Source organism: Bison bison, unplaced genomic scaffold (genome assembly GCF_000754665.1).
Source record: "Bison bison bison isolate TAMUID 2011002044 unplaced genomic scaffold, Bison_UMD1.0 scf7180017864325, whole genome shotgun sequence".
Lineage (NCBI taxonomy): Eukaryota > Metazoa > Chordata > Mammalia > Artiodactyla > Bovidae > Bison > Bison bison.
In genome coordinates this window covers 1372098-1396432 of record NW_011494897.1, presented here as the reverse complement: position 1 = coordinate 1396432, position 24335 = coordinate 1372098, and the positions used below count along the sequence as shown (strand labels likewise).

Sequence of the window (24335 nt, the reverse complement as noted above, 5' to 3'; positions counted from 1 at the left end):
TTTTCAATGCCTTTTCTCCCCATTGGTTGTTCTAGAGATTACAGAATGCACCCATATATTACTGCAGTCCACATAGGGTGATATTGCAACAGTTCAGATAAAATTAAGACTCTTAAAAGAATCTTTTAATTTCCCTGATCTTTGTGCTTTTTTTTTTCACATACATTACTTCTTATAAACTCCACAATATGGTGTTACCTTTTTTGCTTTATATAGTCATATTTCTTTTAAAGAAAGATGAAAAAATATGTATTATTTATATTTCTCACATATTTATCATTTCAAGAGCTCTTTTTTCCTTTCTGTAGGTTTAGATTACTATCTATGTTCACTTTCTTTTAGCTGGAAAAATTATCCTTAGCATTTCATATAGCATATGTCTTCTGGCAGCAGATTCTTTCAGTTCTCGTTCATCTTTATTTTGTCTTCATTTTTTATTACAATTTTTATTCAGGTATTATTGATTTACAGTAGTTGTCTTTTTTAAAAGAATATTTTCATTGTGTAAAGGATTTTGGGTTGCATTTATTTTTTTCTGCAGTACATCAAAAATCTTTCATTGTCACCTGACGGCCATTGTTTCTGATAAGAAGTGAGCTGCTGCTGCTAAGTCACTTCAGTCGTGTCCGACTCTGTGCGACCCCATAGACGGCAGCCCACCAGGCTCCCCCGTCCCTGGGATTCTCCAGGCAAGAACATTGAAGTGGGTTGCCATTTCCTTCTCCAATGCATGAAGGTGAAAAGTGAAAATGAAGTCGCTCAGTCGTGTCCAACTCTTAGCAACCCCATGGACTGCAGCCCAGCAGGCTCCTCTGTCCATGGGATGTTCCAGGCAAGAGTACTGGAGTGGGGTGCCATTGCCTTCTCCAAGAAGTGAGCTACCATTTGCGCTGTCACTCCTTTGTATGTATTGTGTTGTTTTCCCCTAACTCCTCTTAAGGTTCCCCACCCCACTTCACCCATCTATACATAATTTTTTAGTAGTTAGACTTTGTGATGTACCTCCTTTTGTTTTTCTTCAAACTTATCTGACTTGGCGTTCATAGTTTGGGGGAATTACATGACCATTATTGCATGTAGTAATTTTTTCTCCCTTCTTTCCTTCTTATTCCTTCTCTAGTACCCCATTTACACATGAGTTAGTGTGTGTTATTGACCCACAGATCATGGGGCTCTCTGCATTTTTGTTTAATCTCCCTAGTTCTTTAGATTGACTAATTGATATTCTCACTTCTTCAGATTGTCTAATTTTTATTCATCTGTCTTCAAGTTTGTTGACCCTTTCTCTTTTGCAGTCTGCTATACACCTGCCCAGTGAATTGAGTTTTTAAAAACTTATACAATTCAGTTCTAGAATTTCCATTTACTTCTTTTTAACTATAGTTTCCATTTCTCTTCTGATATTTCCCATGTTTGTTTCTTCTAATCATATTATCCTTTACTTTTAGAAACAGTTATCATAACTGCTTTAAAGTTCTTGCCTGTTGAGTCCAACTTCTAGAACATCTTGGTGTCTATTTCTGTTGACTGCTGTTTCTCTTGACAGTCTCATTTTTCTGTTCCATCATGTACTTAGTAAATTTTGATTGTATATAGGATATTGTTGATAGTACTAAACAGAGTCTCTGGATTTATTTATCTTCCTCTGAAAAGTGTTGATTTGACAGGAAGTTAATTTGGCTTAACTCAGTCTTCAAATTCAGCCTTTCCAGTAGCGCTCAATAGGCAAATCTATAGTTTCCCTAACCTTCTATCTGTCTCCTTCTGACATGTTTTTTGGAGTTTCTCTTGCTCACGTTTGGTTTAGGGCTCAGTAAGGGACCTGTAGTTTGTGTGAGGACTTCAGAGTTTTATTCTCCATAGCTTTATTTTCATCAGAGTTTCCTTTTTCACTCTTAGATCAATTCTTTTTTTTAGCCATCAGCTCCATCCTCTGACTCCTTAAGCCAGTAAGACTGTTGCTCTGCTTGAATTTCAGTCACTGGGAGCTTGGTGGATCAGAGTTTGCCCCCCAGGTGGAAACTAAAAATTTCACCCTATGTGGTTCCCTTTTTACAAAGATCAGTCTCCTTCCAGTTTTTGGCTTCTTTCTGTAGCTCTTCAGGGCCACCAAACAGTTGTTTTTAATATTTTGTCTGGAGATTGTATTCTTATTTACTGGTAGATTAATCAGATACAACTATTTATCCATTATTAGAACCATAACTTCCCTACTTTTTTTTAAAAATGACTTTGAGAAATAGAAATTTGGTTATTGTTTCTAAATTGTTGTGGCCTGTATTGCTGCTAATATCAACTGACTAAAGAGTAGTTATGGTGTGCAAAGTGGCATGTTCTAGAGTCCTGGGAAGTGAGTTGTGACATCCCCAGCTTCAGGTCTAATATATGATATATAACTTCTCAGGAATATTCTTTCTTTATCATGTATTTGTCAATTGATTCATTCATGTATTCATGTATTCATTCATTACCTAATAGGTTAGCCAAGCTACACCATCTTTTGCCCTCTAAATCTGACACTGGTATGATTCAGTGTGCAGGGGCTCTATATCCATAACTTTAACAGTTTGAATTCCAGTAGTATTCAGTTGGACAACTGAATTTTCAACGTGTAGGCCTTTGAAAAAGATCCTCCATTTAATATACCATTTTCTTAGGTACCTTTCTTCTTTGACGTTACAAAGTGTACTCTCACCTTGGGGTTTTTCTGTTTATTCATTTCACTGCCTGAAATACTCTTCTCCTGTTTCTCTAGCTCATTGCCATCTGTTGGGTCCAGCTCAAACATCATTTATTACATCTAGTCCATTAGTAGCATTCACCCCAACTCCCTCCCTAGACACTCTTGTCACATCTCCTCATTTTATTTCCTTTTTACCCCATATTACCAAGCATAGTTATTTTATTTTGGCTATTTGCATAGTCTTGTCTTCTTCCACTTGAACACAAGTTTTATCCTTCAGAATTTTTTTTCAGGCTGCCAATAGACTTAAGAAAAATTCCGTTTTTTTTTTTTTTAACTTAGCCTAAGTTGGTTTCTGTTGCTTAAGAGACAAGAAACCTGACTGTACCGAAACTAGTACAGTTTCTACACAGTCAGGTTACAGGCAACCTGACGTCACTGCAGGCAACAAACACTCAGGGAAATGGCAGAAATTTGGGATTGGTTTTCTGGCCTAGGAGATGGGGTTTTTTTGTTTCTTTGGTTATGACCAACCTAGACAGCATATTAAAAAGCAGAGACATTACTTTGCTAACAAAGGTCCGTCTAGTCAAGGCTGTGGTTTTTCCAGTAGTCATGTATGGATGTGAGAGTTGGACTATAAAGAAAGCTGAGCACTGAAGAATGGATGCTTTTGAAGTGTGGTGTTGGAGAAGACTCTTGAGAGTCCCTTGGACTGCAAAGAGATCCAACCAGTCCACTCTAAAGGAGATCAGTTCTGAGTGTTCATTGGAAGGACTGATGCTAAGGCTGAAACTCCAATACTTTGGCCATCTGATGTGAAGAGCTGACTCGTTGGAAAGGACCCTGATGCTGGGGAAGATTGAGGGCAGGAGGAGAAGGGGACAACAGAGGATGAGATGGTTGGATGGCATCATTGACTCGATGGACATGGGTTTGGGTGGACTCCATGAGTTGGTGATGGACAGGGAGGCCTGTTGTGCTGTGGTTCATGGGGTCGCAAAGAGTTGGACACGACTGAACGACTGAACTGAACTGAATCAACAAGCACTTGTATGGTTCTTACTATGTGCTATTCTGAGCACCTTTACAGAAATTATTTTATGTAATGCTCAGAATAGCTATGAGGTAGGAAAATCCCATGGACGGAGGAGCCTGGTAGGTTGCAGTCCATGGGGTCGCTGGGAGTCAGACACGACATGAGCGACTTCACTTTCACTTTTCACTTTCATGCATTGGAGAAGGAAATGGCAACCCACTCCAGTGTTCTTGCCTGGAGAATCCCAGGGACGGGGGAGCCTGGTGGGCTGCCGTCTCTGGGATCGAACAGAGTCAGACATGACTGAAGTGACTTAGCAGCAGCAGCAGGCTTTATTATTAGTTCCTTTAATAGAGGAGGAAACATGCACATAAAGATTAAACAACTTGCCCAAGGATGCATAGCTAGTGTGTAGAAAAATTTCATTTCAGTTGGTATTGAAAGCAGGGAAAATTCTATTATTATTCAGGAATTCTAAGTCTGATAATCCATGGGATTAGTTTCTTGAAGAGCTAATGAAATCGCTACCTGTAATTACTTTGAATACAGTACATCTCAAGCCCAGATTTAGGTTCATGTTGCCACTGCTGCAGAAAAATGAAGGAATTCAGTGTCTACTGGATTGAGTGGACAACTTGAAGAAAGAAAATAAAATCTGAATTTGTATTTTCAGCTAAAGATGAGGGACTAGAATTTATAGCCATTATATTATTGAGCTTGCATAATATCTTGTACAGCTGAGACAGTTCTTAATTAAACTTAACTATGACTTCAGCCCGACGAGGGCATGGCAGCCCACTCCAGTATTCTTGCCTGAAGAATCCCAGTGGACAGAGGATCCTGGCAGGCTACAGTCCATGGGATCAGAGTTGGACACAGTTGAGTGACTAAGCACACACAGCACAGCATGACTTCAGCCCATGCTGGATAAACATTTTTTTCTAGGCTTCCTGTTTGAGAGTTAATATATTGATCAGCATGGAGTGAGATCAGTTATCTCAAATTACTCTTCAGAAAGTTCCTTTAAGGAAAGATTCTGCTGCTGAGTGGTGCTATGGCACTCCTAAGGAAAAATGGGGGTTTGAGGGAAGGAATATTTGTTTAGGTGGGTGTTTTATAATTAGCATCATAATATAAAAAATGTGCTTTATATTCCATTATAATTTCTAATTTAAGACTCCTCTAAATGCATTCTGAGAAAGTTGGATGGCTCCTAAAAAGGGTCATGCTTAATGTTGAAAGTTAGGAGATCTCATTTTTAAAAAGGATTTTGGAGAATATATTACCTTTTCCAATTCTAGGAGTGGGATAAGAAAGAATAGTATTTTTGTAAGATCCCTCTCTCCCCTCCTCTCCTCTCGAAGTACAGACACTGCCATACCTATATTTTCCTAGAATCTCCTTCTCTGTTGGTAGCATTGGCCAGAAGCAATTTAGTCCTGCTTTTCAAACCATGATGTTTTACAGTAGCGGTTGGCCAACTGCATCCTATAGGCCAAATGCAGCTTTTGGATATGTTTTTATATGGCCCTGCACTAAGAAATTTTCTTTAAAAATGAATACCCAACAGGGACAGTGGAGTCTGCAAAACCTGAAATATTTATTGTCTAGCTTTTTATAGAAAACTTTGCTGACCTCTGTGTCTCACCATTCTTGTTGAGGATATACAGAACAGTCAAGAATGCTGCCCCTAAATATTGATAAGTTACCTGATCGAGAGTTTCTCCTTAGGGAACTGATTATACTGCCCTCTCTTTTGTTGGTAGCTTAGCTAAAAGTTGAACATGTCTGATAAGAATCTCCTAATTATTCATTTTTCCTTTATGACCTCTTAATTAGAAAGTAGCTCTTATGTATCAGCTATTGTATTGCTCGGTAACAAGTCATCCCAACACCCAGTGGTTCAAACTCACAAGCATATGTTGTTTCTTATGAGTCACGGGGTTATCTGGGAATCTGTTGAGTTAATCTGACCTCAGCTGGGAGTGGCTCTGCTCAGTGTGTTTCTCGTCTTCCTTCTGGTTCAACCTGGACACGCCCTTCTCATGGGGATGGCAGAAATGTGAGAGAGCAAGTTGAAACACAGCAGAGCCTCTTGATGACTAATATGGGACTGGCTTATACCACCATTTTGAACTCATTTTATTGGCCAAAGCAAATCATATGACTGGATGCCCAAAGAGTGTAAAACTATATTCTGCCCTCAGTAGGAGGACATTGGAAAGTTACATGGCAAAGGATGTCAAAATTTGGAGCTAATAATTCAGTCTACCAGTTTGGTTTATAGTCAGAATATGCTCTGCAACCAGCATTGAGATATAACTCAAATATCTTAACTCATTCTGCTGTTAAGAGATCTGGACAGCAAGACATCATTCCTCTTAAGTCATCCCAAGTATAGGTGTCAGGAGCACAGGGAACATAAGTTTCTTTACTTGGCTGATTTGTATTTGTTTTGTCTTTTTTTGTGCCTAACACCATATTTGGTATTGACCATTTGGTGATGTCCATCTGTAGAGTCTTCTCTTATACTGTTGGAAGAGGGTGTTTGCTGTGACCAGCATGTTCTCTTGGCAAAAATATATTAGCCTTTGCCCTGCTTCATTCTGTACTCCAAGGCCAAATTTACTTGTTACTCCAGGTGTTTTCTTGACTTCTTACTTTTGTATTCCAGTCCCCTATAATGAAAAGGACATTTTTTTGGATAGTAGTTCTAGATCTTGTAGGTCTTCATAGAACTGTTCAACTTCAACTTCTTCAGCATTACAGGTTGGGACATAGACTTGGATTACTGGATATTGAATGGTTTGCCTTGGAAATGAACAGAGATCTGTCATTTTTGAGAGTGCATTGCCAAATTCAGACTTAGAAGAAAGTAGGGAAAACCACTAGACCATTCAAGTATGACCTAAATCTAACCCCTTATAATTATACAATGGAAGTGACGAATGGATTCAAGGGATTAGATCTGATAGACTGCCTGAAGAATTATGGACAGAGGTTCGTGACATTGTACAGGAGGCAGTAATCAAGATCATCCCCAAGAAAAAGAAAAGCAAAAAGGCAAAATAGTTGTCTGAGGAGGCCTTACAAATTAGCTGTGAATAGAAGAGAAGCAAAAGGCAAAGGAGAAAAGGAAGAATTTACCTATTTGAATGCCAAATTCCAAAGAATAGCAAGGAGAGATAAGAAAGCCTTCCTCAGCAATCAGTGCAAAGAAATAGAGGAAAACAACAAAATGGGAAAGACTAGAGATCTCCTCAAGAAAATGAGAGATACCAAGGGAACATTTCATGCAAAGATGGGCTCAATAAAACAGAAATGGGATGGACCTAACAGAAGCAGAAGATACTAAGAAGAGGTGACAAGAATACACAGAAGAACTGTACCAAAAAGATCTTCATGACCCAGATAACCACGATGATGTGATCACTCACCTAGAAGCCAGACATCCTGGAATGAGAAGTCAAGTGGGCCTTAGGAAGCATCACTACAGAGCTACTAGAGGTGATAGAATTCCAGTTGAGCTGTTCCAAATCCTCAAAGATGATGCTGTGAAAGTGCTGCACTCAATATGTCAGCAAATTTGGAAAACTCAGCAGTGCCACAAGACTGAAAAATAATCAGTTTTTATTCCACTCCCAAAGAAAGGCAATGCCAAAGAACGCTCAAACTGCCACACAATTGCACTCATCTCACATGCCAGCAAAGTAATGCCCAAAATTCTCCAAGCCAGGCTTCAGTAGTACCACCAACCTCCAGATGTTCAAGCTGGTTTTAGAAAAAGCAGAGGAACCAGAGATCAAATGGCCAACATCCAGTGGATCATCAAAAAAGCAAGAGAGTTCCAGAAAAACATCTATTTCTGCTTTGTTGATTATGCCAAAGCCTTTGACTGTGTGGATCACAACAAACTGTGGAGAATTCTGAAAGAGATGGGCATACCAGACCACCTGACCTGCCTGCTGAGAAATCTGTATGCAAGTTAAGAAGCAGCAGTTAGAACTGGACATGGAACAGCAGACTGGTTCCAGATAGGAAAAGGAGTACGTCGAGGCTGTATATTGTCACTCTGCTTATTTAACTTATATCCAGAGTACCTCAAAAGAAATGCTGGACTGGATGAAGCACAAGCTGGAATCAAGATTGCTGGGATAAATATCAATAACCTCAGATATGCCGATGACACCACCCTTATGGCAGAAAGTGAAGAAGAACTAAAGAGCCTCTTGATGAAATTGAAAGAGGAGAGTGAAAAAATTGGCTTAAAACTCAACATTCAGAAAATGAAGATCATGGCATCTAGTTCCATCACTTCATGGCAAATAGATGGGGAAACAGTGGAAACAGTGTCAGACTTTATGTTTTGGGGGCTCCAAAATCACTGCAGATGGTGACTGCAGCCATGAAATTCAAAGACGCTTGCTCCTGGGAAGAAAAGTTATGACCAACCTAGACAGCATATTCAAAAGCAGAGACATTACTTTGCCAACCAAGGGTATCTAGTCAAAGCTTTGGTTTTTCCAGTAGTCATATATGGATGTGAGAGTTGGACTATAAAGAAAGCTGAGTGCTGAAGATTTGATGCTTTTGAACTGTGGTGTTGAAGAAGACTCTTGAGAGTCCCTTGGCCTGCAAGGAGATCCAACCAGTCAATCCTAAAGGAAATCAGTCCTGAATATTCATTGGAAGGACTGATGCTAAAGCTGAAACTCTAATCCTTTGGCCACCTGATGTGAAGAACTGATTTGATTTGAAAAGACCCTGATGCTGGAAAAGATTGAAGGCGGTAGGAGGAGGGGATGACAGAGGATGGGATTGTTGGATGGCATCACTGACTCGATGGACATGAGTTTGAGTAAGCTCCAGGCGTTGGTGATGGACAGAGAATTCTGGCATGGTGCAGTCCATGGGGTCGCAAAGAGTTGGACACGACTGAGCACACACTAACTAGCAATCCATATTAATTTCTAGAGTTTAGGGAGATTTAGGTCTAACAATGAACATTGACCATAGACCAATACTTAAGAAGATGGTGTGATAGTCCAATAGTAGAAATTTTTCCTGGATATAAAGATAGCAACAAAAAAGAGGGGTAATCAGTTCTGCTTTGTGAAAGACAGAGCACTTTGTTGAGGAGGAGATAAAACTCAATTTTGAATGATAAAGAAGTCCATAGTCCCTGCTGGACAAGTTCAGGTACAGAAGTACTATTTAGGAATAGTAGGAATTACTATAGTGATCTGTTGACTCTGAGAAAATGATTTTAATTAAAATCTCTTGTTTATGCTCAGATAATAGAAAAGTCGCTAAGAACCAGTGACTTTGTGATTACTGCCTACTTACATTATTAATTGCAGTAGTTTTCAAATTTGCCTGCATCAGAATCACCTGGAGGACTGGCTAAAATACTCCTTACTGGGTTCCACCCCCAGAGTTTCCTGTTCAGTAGGTCTGGAACAGGGTCAGAGAATTTGCATTTCTAGCATGTTCCCAAATGATGCTGATGTTGCTAGCCCAAGGACAGCACTTTGAGAACTATTGGTTCATTGAACTTTTCCTATATTCTGGCACTCTGCAGTGTGGTAAGTGTATAAAAGTGGGAAGAAAACATGCCTGTCCTCAAGTTGCTCATGGTAAGGTGGCAGACACAAAGAAGTGAGTGTATGACAATGCAGTGGATCGAATCACATGGAAGTACAGTTTGCTGTGAAAATACCCCAGCGTGACTCTTAACTCAAAATGGCTGCAAGTGTGTGTGAGACACAGAAAATCCTTTACTCCTGAGCCAAGTTTTTAAAAAATATCAAAAGTAAAAACTAATAGAAAAATGATCTTGAGTCCTGCTTTGGATGAAATTAGTAAATGGAGTCATCTTCAAAGTTGCCTTTAAGAAATTTCTGATCATAATTTTTTAGACATGCTTTTGGTGGTATAGTTTGGACAACATATATGTCTGAATTACTTTGCAAATAAAGCTGCCCACTTCTTTTGTTAATTTGTTGTACTCATCTTCAGCTATTTTTAAGATGTCAGATAATGATGTTATGTTTGTCATGCATAATTCTACATTTTTACAGAAAATGCTACAAATTTCATTTACTTCGGAAAGCAGACAAAACTAGCCAAGAGCAGGGACACTCAGAGCTGGGGTAACAGGGTTCCTTAGGCAGCCTTACCTGGGACTTGAGGTGCTGAGCCCCAGGGTAATATGGTCAATTACTGTGATTGTGAGCCAGCGTGAGACGCTGAGACAAAGTGACGTCTCTGCCTTGAGAACGGCAAGGAGGAAGAAGGCAGTGGATGTAAAGGCATGGATCCAGCAGGGCTGTCGATGGCTCCTTCTTGGGCATGGGAAACTGGGTGAGGGGCTGAGAGGGAGTTGATTAAAGGTGTACCTGTCGTGGGAAACGGCTTGGTTAGGTGGCCAAAGTTATGTGCCCAGCAAATGAAAGAGTGACCAGGACAAGTAGCTGGACTGGTTTAGAGAAACAGAGCTGTACTCGTGAAGTTGTCTTGGTACTGAAGACATTCTGCCATTGTAAGGAAGCAATCTGGATCTGAATTGGCATCTCAGCCTACACGGGTAACACCCTTAGGAGAGTAATCATCTGTGGGGCTCCTGGCCATCTCACCATTTATATCTTTTTAAAAGCAAAAGCATATGTCTAAAGCTATGCAGAATGTTTCATTTTAAATGATTATATTCCCCCTGGCAAAGGGAACTAAAGTCAAGTAGAAATTGCAAACAGAATGCCCAGAAATGGTGTAGTGCAATCTGTTTTCATTAGAGATGAATTAATTTTTTCCTCTTTATTTTTAATTGAAGAATAATTACAATACTGTGCTGGTTTCTGCCATACATCAACATGTATCAGCCATAGGTTTATATATGTCCCCTCTGTTTGGAGCCTGCCTCCCACCTCCTACCCCATCCTACCCCTCTAGGTTATGAATTATTAATGAAAATTGTTTGTAGTGTTATTTGAACTGTCCTTTAATTATATAGTTTAATTAATGATGAAATCTTCTAACCTTTTTCTTAGCATACATCTGTGGATGGATATACTGAACCCCATATCCAGCCAACCAAATCAAGTAGCAGACAGAACATCCCTCGGTGTAGAAACTCCATTACGTCAGCAACAGACGAACAGCCTCACATTGGAAATTACCGTTTACAAAAGACAATAGGGAAGGGAAATTTTGCCAAAGTGAAATTGGCAAGGCATGTACTAACCGGTAGAGAGGTAAGTTTTCATGATGCCTTTTAATACTTACTTGGACCTCTCCAGAGTCTTACTAAAAAGCTTTCCTATAGTTGATTCTGGAAATAAATTAACAGTTGTAATATAGTAAACATTGGGGTATGTGTGAATGAAATGTACATAGGTAGAGTTATACCTAGCACAGAAAAATTGTCCTTACATATTAGCATCTCTTATAAATCAGATGTGCTGCACATGAGGTTTTCTTAGCCTTCTATCTTTTCATTATATGATTTCCATAAACATTTCAGATTACCCTTGCTACCCAACCCCAGGAACAGGGCTAGGATAACTTCTTATTAATTACTACTTAAGCTGTACTGTATATAGGAATAGAAATCTGAGGTTGTACACATGAAACTTACATAGTGTTAAAAGCCAGTGTTACCTGAATTAAATTCTAAAAACTACTACTTGAAGTAAATTAGGTATAAATGCATAGGAAATTAGCCACTAATTTTTAATCTATTTAGAGATTATATTGAGCAAGTGTTATAGATGTTTTTCTCAGATAATAAGAGAATCAGGTTTCTAAAATCCTGTGTGTTTCAAAGTAGGTGTATTTACATAGTAAAATATATGTTTAATAATAATATATTTAATAATTTGTATATTAAAGACTCAAAATAGTTAAACATCTAACACTCTACATTACATGATTGGATCCAATTAGGACATTATGAAAAATGTGTCATAAAACATTTTTGCTAAGTTTCCATTTTGTTTTATACATAATATTATTGTCACTTATGGTTAAATTTAGTCTTCTCTATTTTGACTCCAGGAGCTATTAGGACACAGGTTATATTAGACAAAGATTTAGAGGATGTTTAAACCCGTTTCGTTAGTTTGCTGTAAGTTTGGGTGTCCAGTCTCTCTCCCCACATATTACTTAACTTACTAAAAGTTTATAAGCCTCTCTCTTCTGATAATTATGACTTATCAAGATCATGAGTCAAATATTAAAGTACAAATGATTTTTACTTTAAAAGGGGAACCTTGGAAGAACTTAACAAAGGTGTAATTTCACTGACTTAGAATCAAATAGGTTACAGACTTGGGTCAATAGAATATATTCTAAGGCTGTCTAGTTATCAAAACTTTACCATCCAATTATGTTAACCCCCAGTATAGCTATATCTAATTAGGATGAAACAAAAGATGTTTTCTTTATAAATTTTATTCTTTAAGGTATGTATTCTCTAATTAAAATTTAATAATTCTCTTTTTCAGGTTGCTGTGAAAATAATAGACAAAACTCAGCTAAATCCTACCAGTCTACAAAAGGTATTTAATTATTTTAATAGTAAGTAATTATAATATGGGTTTATAATCAATATATGATACTTGTAGAATCAGTTATTCTAAATTTCCCATTAGGTACAATTCTACATTTCATCAGTATATGAAGAAAAGACTTGATATCAACATAATATATACATTTGTTAGTATTTAAGTATTTATCAAATGTTTGAAAAATATCTACTCCTCAAATGCATTTACCGTGTCAAAGGAACTTATGTCTTTTAATACAGTAGGATAAAACTTTTTGTATCAGATATTTTGAAGTACTTAGGATTCTGCTTCATTCTAATCAACTTATGAGATACTGTTGTCAATAGGTGGGTTTGCTATTGCTATTCTCTTCCTTCCTCCACAAAAACTACAGTAGAAGATTACTGTAGAAGTTACTGTAAGCTAACTTAGAGTAGAAGTTACTATAAGCTAACTTACAGTAGAAGATATGAACATTTCTTCAAAGGGTGAACATATAAAACAGCATGCTGCTGCTGCTGCTGCTAAGTCGCTTCAGTTGTGTCCGACTCTGTGCGACCCCATAGACAGCAGCCCACCAGGCTCCCCCGTCCCTGGGATTCTCCAGGCAAGAACACTGGAGTGAGTAGCCATTTCCTTCTCCAATGCAAGAAAGTGAAAAGTGAAAATGAAGTTGCTCAGTCGTGTCCAACTCTTAGCGACCCCACGGACTACAGCCTACCAGGCTCCTCCATCCATGGGATTTTCCAGGCAAGAGTACTGGAGTGGGTGCCATCTCCTTCTCCATAAAACAGCATAGGGACCAAAAAAAGCAAGTAGAATGGGAATTGACCTGGTAAATTTAGTAAAGCTGGTTCATGTTGCTTCATTAATTATTTGGGAAAACTTTCTCAGATACACATTTTAGTACTTTGAAAATGAAGCAAATATTTTAGCATTTGTGCCATATATGTTGTTTATATATAGCTCACTGTGTAGTATATAAGGTATATATGTGTGATTATGTATAAAGTACATTATTATTTTTATGAGAATATAATGGGATCGTGGTCACATATGTAAGTGTGGTGTAAATAACTGGATTTCTAAAACAGAATTCTATAAGAAAGTTTTAGTGTGGTGTGTATAACTATACCTGTTGTGATTCTAACATTAAATGAAAAATTTGAGTCAGTGATAATCAAGACTTTCCACTTGTCTCAGTACCAGATAACTCAGTTTATTTTATATATTTCTACTTAAGAGATTTGGATCTGTCTTTTTACTTACTGAGATTCCTTTTAAATTTGCCAACCAGTATAGCTTTTCATAGTATTGGTATTTCTCATCTGTATGAACATGAAAGGTTTGCTGGATTTTTTTTTTTCTCTGTGAGAGTGAGATGATATATACCTTGTTGGATGTTTTTTGGGAGAAACTTCCAGTACCTGTCTCTCAGCTAATCATGACTTAGTGGTATGAGTTATAAAAAGGCATCTTCCTTGGGCAGACAAATTATCCAAAGATGCTGTTTCTTCCTGTGTTAGAGCCACAGTGGGGCAAATTTTTGCCCACCCCTCTCCTGGGAATCCCTTTAAAACACAGAGACTGCATAACAGCCCAGAGGCCCTGTTCATGGCCCAGCTAGCCTTTTCTCTTTTCCGAGGTTACTCTGTGTGATACTCTGGTAAATTATGTGATTTTGAGTGACATGTAGAACTAGTCCAGGCCTGTTGTGCTTGTTGGATGCAGGGCAGTGTGACCCCCACTCTGTCTTTCCCAGAGGGGCCCAGAGAAAGTTGTGGAACCAAAGTCACCCTTGTTGAAACATGCAGCAGACATGCAGACGTGAAGCTGAACTGTTATTCAGATTAAAAATATACTTGGTGATGTAATTTCTGTTATAGATTCTGCTAAATTCTGCTAATCTTGCTGATAAAGGGTTGCTTTTCCAAACGGGCATATAAAAAATGATGGCAATTTTGTTTTCTTAAATCTGTGAAAATAAAAGCAAAGATTGAAATTTACTAAATGTAGCCAGTACACCATGTGTATTTTGTTGTTCTCAGAATAATTTTTATTTATGTTCATAGCTTCGCTTTTTGTTAAAAGATTTAGGAAAGAACAGATCAAGGCTTGCTTTGTTTTCATGCATTGTAGAATATTCAACATTTGGCCTTACTCAGTGAATGCTAGGAGCACCTCATATGCCAGTCAGTCATATCTAAGAAATAAAAATATAAAACACGGAATTAAAAGTAATCATTTTTTCCCCCTTAGCACTGACAGTCAAGTAATAGTAAAAAAAATAGCAAAATGGCTTTCCGTGCCTTAGGTGTGCTTCTTAAAAGGCAGATTATGACAGCACATATTTGCAGTAAGGATTCATTTTAATCTCATCTCAACCCAAAAGTATTTGGTTAAGTCTTGTTCTGAACTTGATGTGAATTTAAGCTGGTCCTTCTTGTTTATTCTTTTTTGTATAGCATATTAATAGGGAATATTACTTTCCTTTGCCAACATTGGTAATAGATGAAAGTAATCTAAATTTGATACCCCACCTGTTCCAAACTTCTGAAATATAGAGTTCTTAAAAACAGTTTGGTCTTTGGAATTGTTAGCATCTTTAGTTTCAACATTGCTCACGTAATATCTTGTATTATTTGTATTACATATTTTAAATTAATGGAATCCAGTTTAATACGTTTTCATAGTTTAAGACTGTTTAGCATAGATGTTATATTTACTTGTTCCTCTTTGAAGTATGACTCCCGCCTCACGTATTAGTGGTTTTTTAGAGTAGGGTCTATGAACTACACTAGTGATTCCCTGGGGATCTTTTAAGCAGCCTGTAACTGATGGAGAAAAAGCAGAACGATGAAGCAGTTTTATTCATAGTTCACTTACTTGAAATGCAAGATTAGTTGTTTTCTCTGAAATTCCACCAAGTTTTGAAACTTGGACATATTAATTTATAACAGATTGACAAAGTTTTTGTTAGTTTGTCTCAGCTCACAATCATCAGGGTGCAGTTTATCTTCTGTATATTACTGATTAATTTGCATCTTTTATTGTTTTACTGTGTTTTATTATATTTCAAAATCACAAAAATAGCACAGTGGTTCAGAAGTCATCTGCTGAGTAGTAAAACCTGCAATGAAAACAGAAACAAGACTACTAAAACTCATTAATAATGAGAAGTGCTGCATCCCAGTTACATAGAATAGGAATCCTTATGACAGTGATAAAAAGTTTCGATAATTAACATCTAGGAGTCAAACTTATTGAATGAATAATTCATTTACTGCTAGTGTGTTATCTGTTGTGTAAAAACATTGTCAAATGGTAACCTAAGCCATTTATACTTCAGTGAGTTTTCAGATGAAGCCCAGAGACCTCTCTGGTAAGGTAGTTAAGTTTTCCAGAATATCTTCAAAATAATCTGTATCATGTTGATGAATTTGGTCAGTAAAAGTAGAGAGGAAGACAGAATCATGGAAGCAATTCAGAATTATATTTCTTTTAACAAATCAAAAAACCAAACTTTTAAAGGCAATCCTATAATTATTGACAAATATTTTGGATCAAGAAGAAAGCAGAAGCTCCTTGGCAATACTCCTTAACAAATCTCCCTGTTGAACATAGGCTGAAAACCAATTACTCTCACATATGCTTGCTCTCTCACATATGTCACTTCGTAGCTGCAAAAACCACTTACGTGCTGAGTACTTCTTGTGTACAGTTCTTTCCATGTGTGTAGATGATTTGAAGGAAAAGTCTTGACCAGTTCTTTCGTGGATAAATGAAAACCTAAGTCATAAGAGAAGAATTAGTGTTTAGTAAGCTGGTTGTGGACTGCAAAAGTTGTCTTTGAATCATTACTGAATTTATATATATAAGTTCAAACACCTGCAAGGAGTGATACTGCTGTGTGAATACATAGGATCATACCTAATGCCGAGTCACTCACTGCTTCATTCTCCATGAAATTTTTGGTTGGTAACATATCTCTGACCTTGATTTGATTTTAAAGGAATGCTGGAAACAGGGACTATCATAAAATATTGGCTATTGGGAGATGTCTGTGTAGCCCACAGTGTGAATTGGGAAGTGTATCTTTCACACTGAAACAAGTTTCTTTTTAAATTTATTTTTAATTGAAGGATAATTACTTTACAATATTGTGTTAGTTTCTAAACAAGTTTCTTTTAAAAGGTGATACTAATAATGTTAATGTCTAACTAAAATATCAACAGTTGAAATGTTAAAGATAACCAGATTTTTTGGAGAGTTGCTCTTGTTTAATCGCTAAGTTGTATCTAACTCTTTGGCGACCCCCTGGATGGCTTCTCTGTCCCTGGAATTTCCTAGGCAAGAATATTGGAGTGGGTTGCCATTTCCTTCTCCAGGGGATCTTTGTGATCCAGGGATCAGACCCGCGTCTCCCACATCTCCTGCCTTGCAGGCGGATTCTTGACTGCTGAACCACTGGGGCGACTCCTTTTTGGAAAGACCAAACTGTATTTCAGGCAGTTCACTGACCAAAACTCTGACTTTTCTAAACCCTGTTTTAGCCTTCAGTTATTGGACAAAGAGTTCAATAACATATTATAGGCAGGTTTAACGTACAAATGTTACATCCAGATATGAAGACTACTTTCCAGAGTAAGCATATCCAAAGAGTATATTAAGAACCATTTGCTATTATCCTTCAGATTGAAATTTCTAGTCTTCTGACTTTTTAGTGTGATTAGATCAATAGCCTAGAATCTGTCTGAGAGCAGTACATAAGCTTCGTAAAGAACTGCTTTTGTAAGGTTGGGTACTCTAATTAATCTGAATGTCTCTGACATACCTCCCAGTATTTCCTTTGTTCCTTTCACTGGTCAATCTGTGATTATAATTTAGGATTTTTTAAACTTAATAGAAATAAGGGGGAAAAAAAAGTAAAGCTAGAAATGGAAACTGCCTTACGATTAAAGCTGCATGTCATTGAGTCCAATACATGTGTTAATTAATTAATTGTTAATATAGCAAATATGTATTGAATGAAGATTATATTTCCCTTATGTTTTCCTCTGTGTTTTTGGCTCCCCCTTTTCTCTTTCCTTTAAATGGAGTCATATTCCTTTTTGTTTGCCGCTCAGTGTTGGAGTTTCACAAGGCATGGTCCTAGGACTCTCAGTGTTCTCTTCCAAGGCTGTCTCAAGGGTGACTCTGGTTTAAATGGTCACCTATAAGCAAACACAGATTTATTTCTTCAACTCAGAACTCCTCCTACATTTGCTTGTAATCCCTCAAAGATAACCCAAACTTATATCCAAAGCTGAACTCATGACCTCCCCCCGCCTGCTCAGTATGTTGCCCTCCTGTTGCTCTTCCAGTGTCCTGTCTCAGTGAGTGACACTGTCCCCAAATTGTGCAGGCCAGAAGCCTCAGAACTATCCTTGGCTCCTCCCTCTCCCTCCTCCTCACCATCTCAGTCCTTGAATTGTTCTGATTTTATTTCTTTTTTTTTTTAAATTTTATTTTATTTTTAAACTTTACATAGTTGTATTAGTTTTGCCAAATATCAAAATGAATCCACCACAGGTATACATGTGTTCCCCATCCTGAACCCTCCTCCCTCCTCCCTCCCCATACCATCCCTCTGGGTCATCCCAGTGCACTAGCCCCAAGCATCCAGTATCGTGCATTGAACCTGGACTGGCATCTCGTTTCATACATGATATTTTACATGTTTCAATGCCATTCTCCCAAATCTTCCCACCCTCTCCCTCTCCCACAGAGTCCATAAGACTGTTCTATACATCAGTGTCTCTTTTGCTGTCTCGTACACAGGGTTATTGTTACCATCTTTCTAAATTCCATATATATGCGTTAGTATACTGTATTGGTGTTTTTCCTTCTGGCTTACTTCACTTTGTATAATAGGCTCCAGTTTCATCCACCTCATTAGAACTGATTCAAATGTATTCTTTTTAATGGCTGAGTAGTACTCCATTGTGTATATGTACCATAGCTTTCTTATCTATTCATTGGCTGATGGACATCTGATTTTATTTCTTAAATGTCTTTCTCATCCCGATCCTCTCGACACCGCTGCTGTTATCTCTTCCTTGGACTACCCCAGTAGCTTTCCACCTAGGTTTTCTGCACTTTGCATCCCCCCCAACACCCCCTACCCCCCCACACACACACTCAGTCACTCACTCACACATATATAAACCCTTTAAAAAGTCATCAAGGATGCAGAACCTGTCTGATTATATTGTCTTTCTGTTTAAACTTGTAGATGGCATTCCATTTTTTGTAGTTTGGAAATCAAGTTCATTAACATGGTGTTCAGATCCTACCTTCTTTTTTCATCTCATGGTCCCCCAACTCTCCCTAGCTTCTCCCCACTCTTCTCATCCCCTCCTCCTCTGATTCTGCTGCCTTTCTTTCATCTGGTGCTATTCATACTGTTTCAGCCATCAGGCCTTTGCAGCTTTTCACCCACCCTGTTCTTAAGCTTTTACCACTCCCTTTGGGCTTCCCTGATAGCTCAGTTGGTAAAGAATCTGCCTGCAATGTTGGAGACCTGGGTTTGATCCCTGGGTTGGATCCCTGGAGGTTGGGAAAGGCTACCCACTCCAGTATTCTGTTCTGGAGAATTCCATGGACTACAGTCCATGGGATTGCAAAGAGTCAGATACAATGGAGCGATTTTCACTTCACTTAATTCTTGCTCACTTCTCACACTTCAGCCTTAAGAGTAATTTCTTCAGGGAAACCTTTCCTATCTCCACTTCTTGCTCACTTCTCACATTTCAGCCTTAAGAGTAATTTCTTCAGGGAAACCTTTCCTATCTCCACAACAGGTGTTAAATCCTCCTGCCCTTCTTAAAATTAAGCACCCAGAACCAAGAGTTATTCATAAAACATCGCTTTAGTTTTGCTTGAATAGTACTATTTGGATTTTGCTTTTGATGCGTGTATTTCTGCCTCTGATTCTGAAGACCTCTGTTCTAATTTCTCAGTCTTTTTTGGCTGAAAAGTGTACATCTATTTCTGTATTCTCAAGAACTATGTAATATTTTCACAGTTATTTTAAGAGTCATACTCCTGGCTTTTCTAAGTTGGAAAGTTTGTTGATATAGTACACTAGTCTATCTTTAATTTTTGGATGGAGACTTCAAAACATCTTTACCATTTAAAAAAAAGTTGCTTTCTCATGATATTTATTTATTGGGCTGAAATGTTTCATTTCTGATCTTTTTTTTTTTTTTCTGATCTTTTTTTATAAGATAAAACTAGAGATACAGTTGAAGCCCTGTGTGTCATTTCTTGGCTCTATTCCTGTCCTTGTACCTAGAAATAACTTCTATTCTGAATTTGGTCTTTCTTATTCCCATTCATTTGTTTAAAAATTTTTCACATGTGTATCTTTACATAAAATACTATATATTATTTATTTTAAGCTTTTTATTCTTCTGCAGCTTACTTGTTTCCATTTAGCTTGTCTTACAGTTTTATCCATGTTAGTGTGTATAGTCTAGCTCACTTATTTTCACTATTACTAATGCCATTGTACAAATAAGCTGGTTTACCCATTCTCTTAGTAGATATCTACCAGTTAGTCCATCTTTCTGTTTATATTTAGATTGTTCCTGTTGTTTTAGTGTTTCCTTTTTTTTTTTTTTTCCTAGTTAGCTTTTTGTTTTTGCTGTTACAGACAATGCAGCAATGTTTATTGTTGTGTACTTATTTTTCTAAAGAAGTAAAGAAGGGTATATATCTCTCCAAGTAGAATTGCAAGGTTAAAGGGCATGCATATCCTCAAATTTATTAAATAATGTCAAATTGCTCTTAAGTGGCTACACCAATATCTACTTCTGCTAACTTTGTATGAGATTTACTTTTGCTCCACATTGTTGTCAGCACTTTATATTATCAGATTTCTTAATTTTTGCCAATCTCGTGGAAGGTATCTTCTTTTGATTTTCATGATTTCTGCCTAGTGAGATTGGACATTTTTTTCAGATTTAATCTATTTAATGTTTAGTATCTTCTCTCTGAAATTATTTGATTTGATGTCTCAAATAATTGTATTTACTTAACAGCAACTTGAGCCCACAGTTGTATCCATACAAGCCCTTGGGAAAGACTATAGCACTATAAAATTAGTACCAGTTCATAAAAAGAAAAGTTATCATTCATATATGAAGGTAAAATTTAGGCAAAGTGGCAGAGCCTATTATTTTGCATTTAATAATTGATGACAAGTTGTCAAGTTTAGAAGTAATACTAAGCATTTTGTGTTTTTTATTTAGAAATCATCTAATATATACTAATTTAAGTATATTCAGATTTCTTTTTCTGAAGTATTTCATGGGGAGAGCTTAAGTTAGCCTGTGTTTTAATACTGGTACTAGGAATAACTTCATAAGATATTTGATGTCCTAATAATAATGTCTGAAGTAAAAGAGGAATGAAATGGTAATGCTAGAAATTAAAAAGCTGAGAGTTTAATCTGTAGGGTTCTGTTAATATAGGCACATTGTATATAAAATCCCACAATGACTGGTGTCTCTGAGAAGGTGTATACAAAGCCCTTTCCCTTAGATCTGAACATCACCTACAGGGTACAGCAGCACCCACACTTCACGTTAATAGGCCAGTAAACTGCTGTGAAAGATACAGTTGAATTTTTACAAGGTTTGAGGTGAAGGCAAAGAAGGGCTTCTGCCCCTCCTCAAACCCAAATCAGAGCAAAATACCTGAAAGGCCAAGAAAGCTGTGTTAAAAGGCCAAGAAGATATGAATGTCAGCCTCCTCTTATGAGCCCAGCATACTGTGACTCTGATGACAGCCTGGAAGAGCTCTCCTTGGGGGGAACAAGGTTGACCACTGCCTTTGTCAATTTCTCCGTGGCCAGAGTTCTTCTCTATCTGCCCAAGAATACAGAGATGATGAAGAAGTCCTTTGACATTGACAGGTCCCAGGACAGCACAGTGAGCAGGTCTGGTAGAGATGATGATGGCAGTTTGACTGGTCCCTGACTATGATGCTTTGAGAATAAATAGGATGAGCATTGTCTTAGCCATGTCCACTTGACTACTAATAAATAGAATAGACTTTTCCACCATCCCCATATAAAACCGTGTGCATATATTAAATTTTGTCTCTCGAAAAAAAAAAAAAAAGTAATAATAAGCAGAAGGAATGGAAGAGGTTGGAAGGAACAGAGTAGTTGAGAGAAGAAATAAATAAGACAAATATGTATTGATTAACACTAATGGAGTTTGCCTAATCCTGATCCTTACCTCTAACCAGGAAGGACTGAACTGAAAAGTGAATACCTCTCCACAGAACTGAGGCTTGTTCACTAACTTCCGTTATCTAAAACAGTCAAGAACCCAGGAGGAAACCACAGAAGCCTCTGAACAACTAGAACAACTGTCACAAAGTCCAGACAGTGAAGTGCCTGCCCTTCCGTCATGGAAGACCCATCCGTCTCAAGCCTCGCTCAGCACTTACTTCTCTAATTCAACACACAGTCTTAAAACCCTGGCCTTAGTTCTCCGCCGACAGAAAAGCTGAACCAATAGTTTGAAAGGTATTAGTGAATCCAGAGCTCTCCTGCTAAATTTGTATATGTTAGGAACATCATGATGTCACAGTTTCAAGAGGAAAATTAGGACTAGAAATTAGAATCAGAAACTCAAATAGTAATGTGGGACTATTTAATATGTTCATGAACTTCTGTTTTTTTCCTGGTTAATTCTCATGTGCGTTTTAATCACACTGAAATTTTTAAAGGTGGGAAAGCTCATATAAATGCTGGTCTAAAACAATGGCAGACTTCTGTTGTCCTTACTTGGCCTGGATATATGATGCTTAGTTCGCTCAGTCATATCTTGACTCTTGGCAACTTCATGGACTGTATAGCCCACCAGACTCCTCTGTCCATGGCGTTTTGCAGGCAAGAATACTAGTTGTTGTTGTTCAGTCACTCTGTCGTGTCTGACTCTTTGAGACCCCGTGTACTGCAGCATGCTAGGCCTTCCCGTCCTTAACTGTCTCCTGGAGTTTGTTCAAACTCATGTCCATTGAGTCGGCAATGCCATCCAACCATCTCATCCTCTGTCGCTCCCTTCTCCTCCCACCTTCAATCTTGCCCAGCATCAGGGTCTCTTCCAATGAGTCAGTTCTTCACATCAGGTGGCCAAAGTATTGGTGCTTCTGCTTCAGCGTCAGTCCTTTCAATGAACACCTAGGACTGATTTCCTTTAGAATGGACTGGTTGGATCTCCTTGCAGTCCAAGGGACTCTCAAGAGTCTTCTCCAGCACCACCATTCAGAAGCATCAATTTTTCAGTTCTCAGCCTTCTTTATGGTCCAGCTATCACATCTGTACATGACTACTGGAAAAACCATAGTTTTGGCTAGTGGGTTGCCATTTCCTTTTCCAGGGGTTCTTCCCAACCCAGGGATTGAACCCACATCTCCTGTGTCTCTTGTAGTACACAGGCGTGCAGTGATTTTTACAACATTTCTCCATCTCAGGGTAACCTTCTTAACTTGGTCTAAATGTTCAGCTCTCCTTTCTCCCTCACCTCTCTCTCTCCCCCTTTACTAAGGAAGAGCAAGCATGGATAAGATTGGCGTCTTTGCTAATAAGGATGTGTTCTGAGTGAAAAAATCACATATGTGTAAGGAACTCACTGTCTCTCCCTCTTCTGCTCCCTTTGACTCAAGTGACTGGTGCAGAAGACTTCGACATTGTCCAGTCTCTCTTCTGTGCAACCAACTGGAATATTAGAGTTTAAGAAGGGATTATGGGGAATCATGAAGAAGAGCATCATAAACCTTTACTGAATCCATGTGCTACTCCTGTTAAGTTGACCCAAATTCTCTAGGTTTGGAAGGTTAATGACAAATCTAGTGACAATTTAAGTGTTTCTTTAGAAATAAGGGTGATTGGCAGGGCATGATTCTGGCACTTCATTGTTCCAAGTCAATTAAGCACTTAAAACCCCCATCATTACTTCTTCCAGCAGCAGCTGCTCTTCTGTCCATAGCTGCCTGTCACTTTAAGCCAGCACATACCCAGCTTATACACACATTTATGCTGTTGCTTGTTTTTGTTTTTTTCTCACTCCTTGTCAAAAACTATTAAAGGATAAAATAGGTAACCAACGAGGACCGACTGTATAACACAGGGACTGTACTCAATATCCTGTAATAACCTATAATGGAAAAGAGTCTAAAAATGAACATATATGGATATGTTCATATATGAATCACTTTGCTGAACACCTGAAACTAATACGACTTTTTAAATTAACCGTATTTCAATAAATTTAAAAAGAAATCCACCTGAAGAAGAGGAAACTATCCATAGAACAATATATTCTAGACATCTTTGAGATGTAGGAACCCGATGGCTGTATATTATTGCTTTAACTAGAATAAATTAAAACAACAGATATCACTTCACACCCATTGCATTGCCTGTGTGTGCTCAGGCACATCCAGCTCTGCGACCCTATAAGCTATAACCTGCCAGGCTCCTCTGTCCATGGGATTTCCCAGACAAGAATACTGGAGTGAGTTGCTGTTTCCTTCTCCAGGGGATCTTCCTGACTCAGATCAAACCCAAGTCTCCTGCATCTCCTGCATTGCAGGTGGATTATTTGCCTCTTGAGCTATTGGGGCTTCCTGCACACCTATAAAATGGTGAAAATCCAGAACAGTGACAACACTGAATGGTGGCAAGGATGTGAAACAACAGGAGCTCTCAGCTGCTGATGGGAATGCAAAATGGTGCAGCCAGTTTGGAGGGTAGTTTGTTGGATTCTTATAAAACTAAACCTACTCCACTATACCACCCAGCAATCATCTTCTTTGATATTTACCCAAGTGAATTGAAAATTTATGTCCACACAAAAGCTTAATGGTTTATATACCTTTATTCATAATTGCTTATAGTGTGATCAACCAGTAGAGATAAAGAGTCAGGCCCCCCCACCTCCTAAGAACGTTGTTTTTGGATAAAAGTCATAAGAATGTACATTTAGTTTCATTTCCATAGTATTTTTCTTTT

The 24335-nt window shown here is 38.1% G+C and overlaps 1 protein-coding gene across 1 annotated transcript in view; it reads left to right on the top strand.

Annotated features, from left to right (window-relative positions):
- The window catches only part of MARK1 (MAP/microtubule affinity-regulating kinase 1), a 114577-nt gene that overhangs the window by 43772 nt on the left and 46470 nt on the right, over positions 1-24335 (top strand). The window contains exons 2-3 of the mRNA XM_010853302.1: positions 10769-10972; positions 12224-12277. Coding sequence (XP_010851604.1) covers positions 10769-10972; positions 12224-12277 — 258 coding nt within the window. The remainder of the gene's footprint in view (positions 1-10768; positions 10973-12223; positions 12278-24335) is intronic.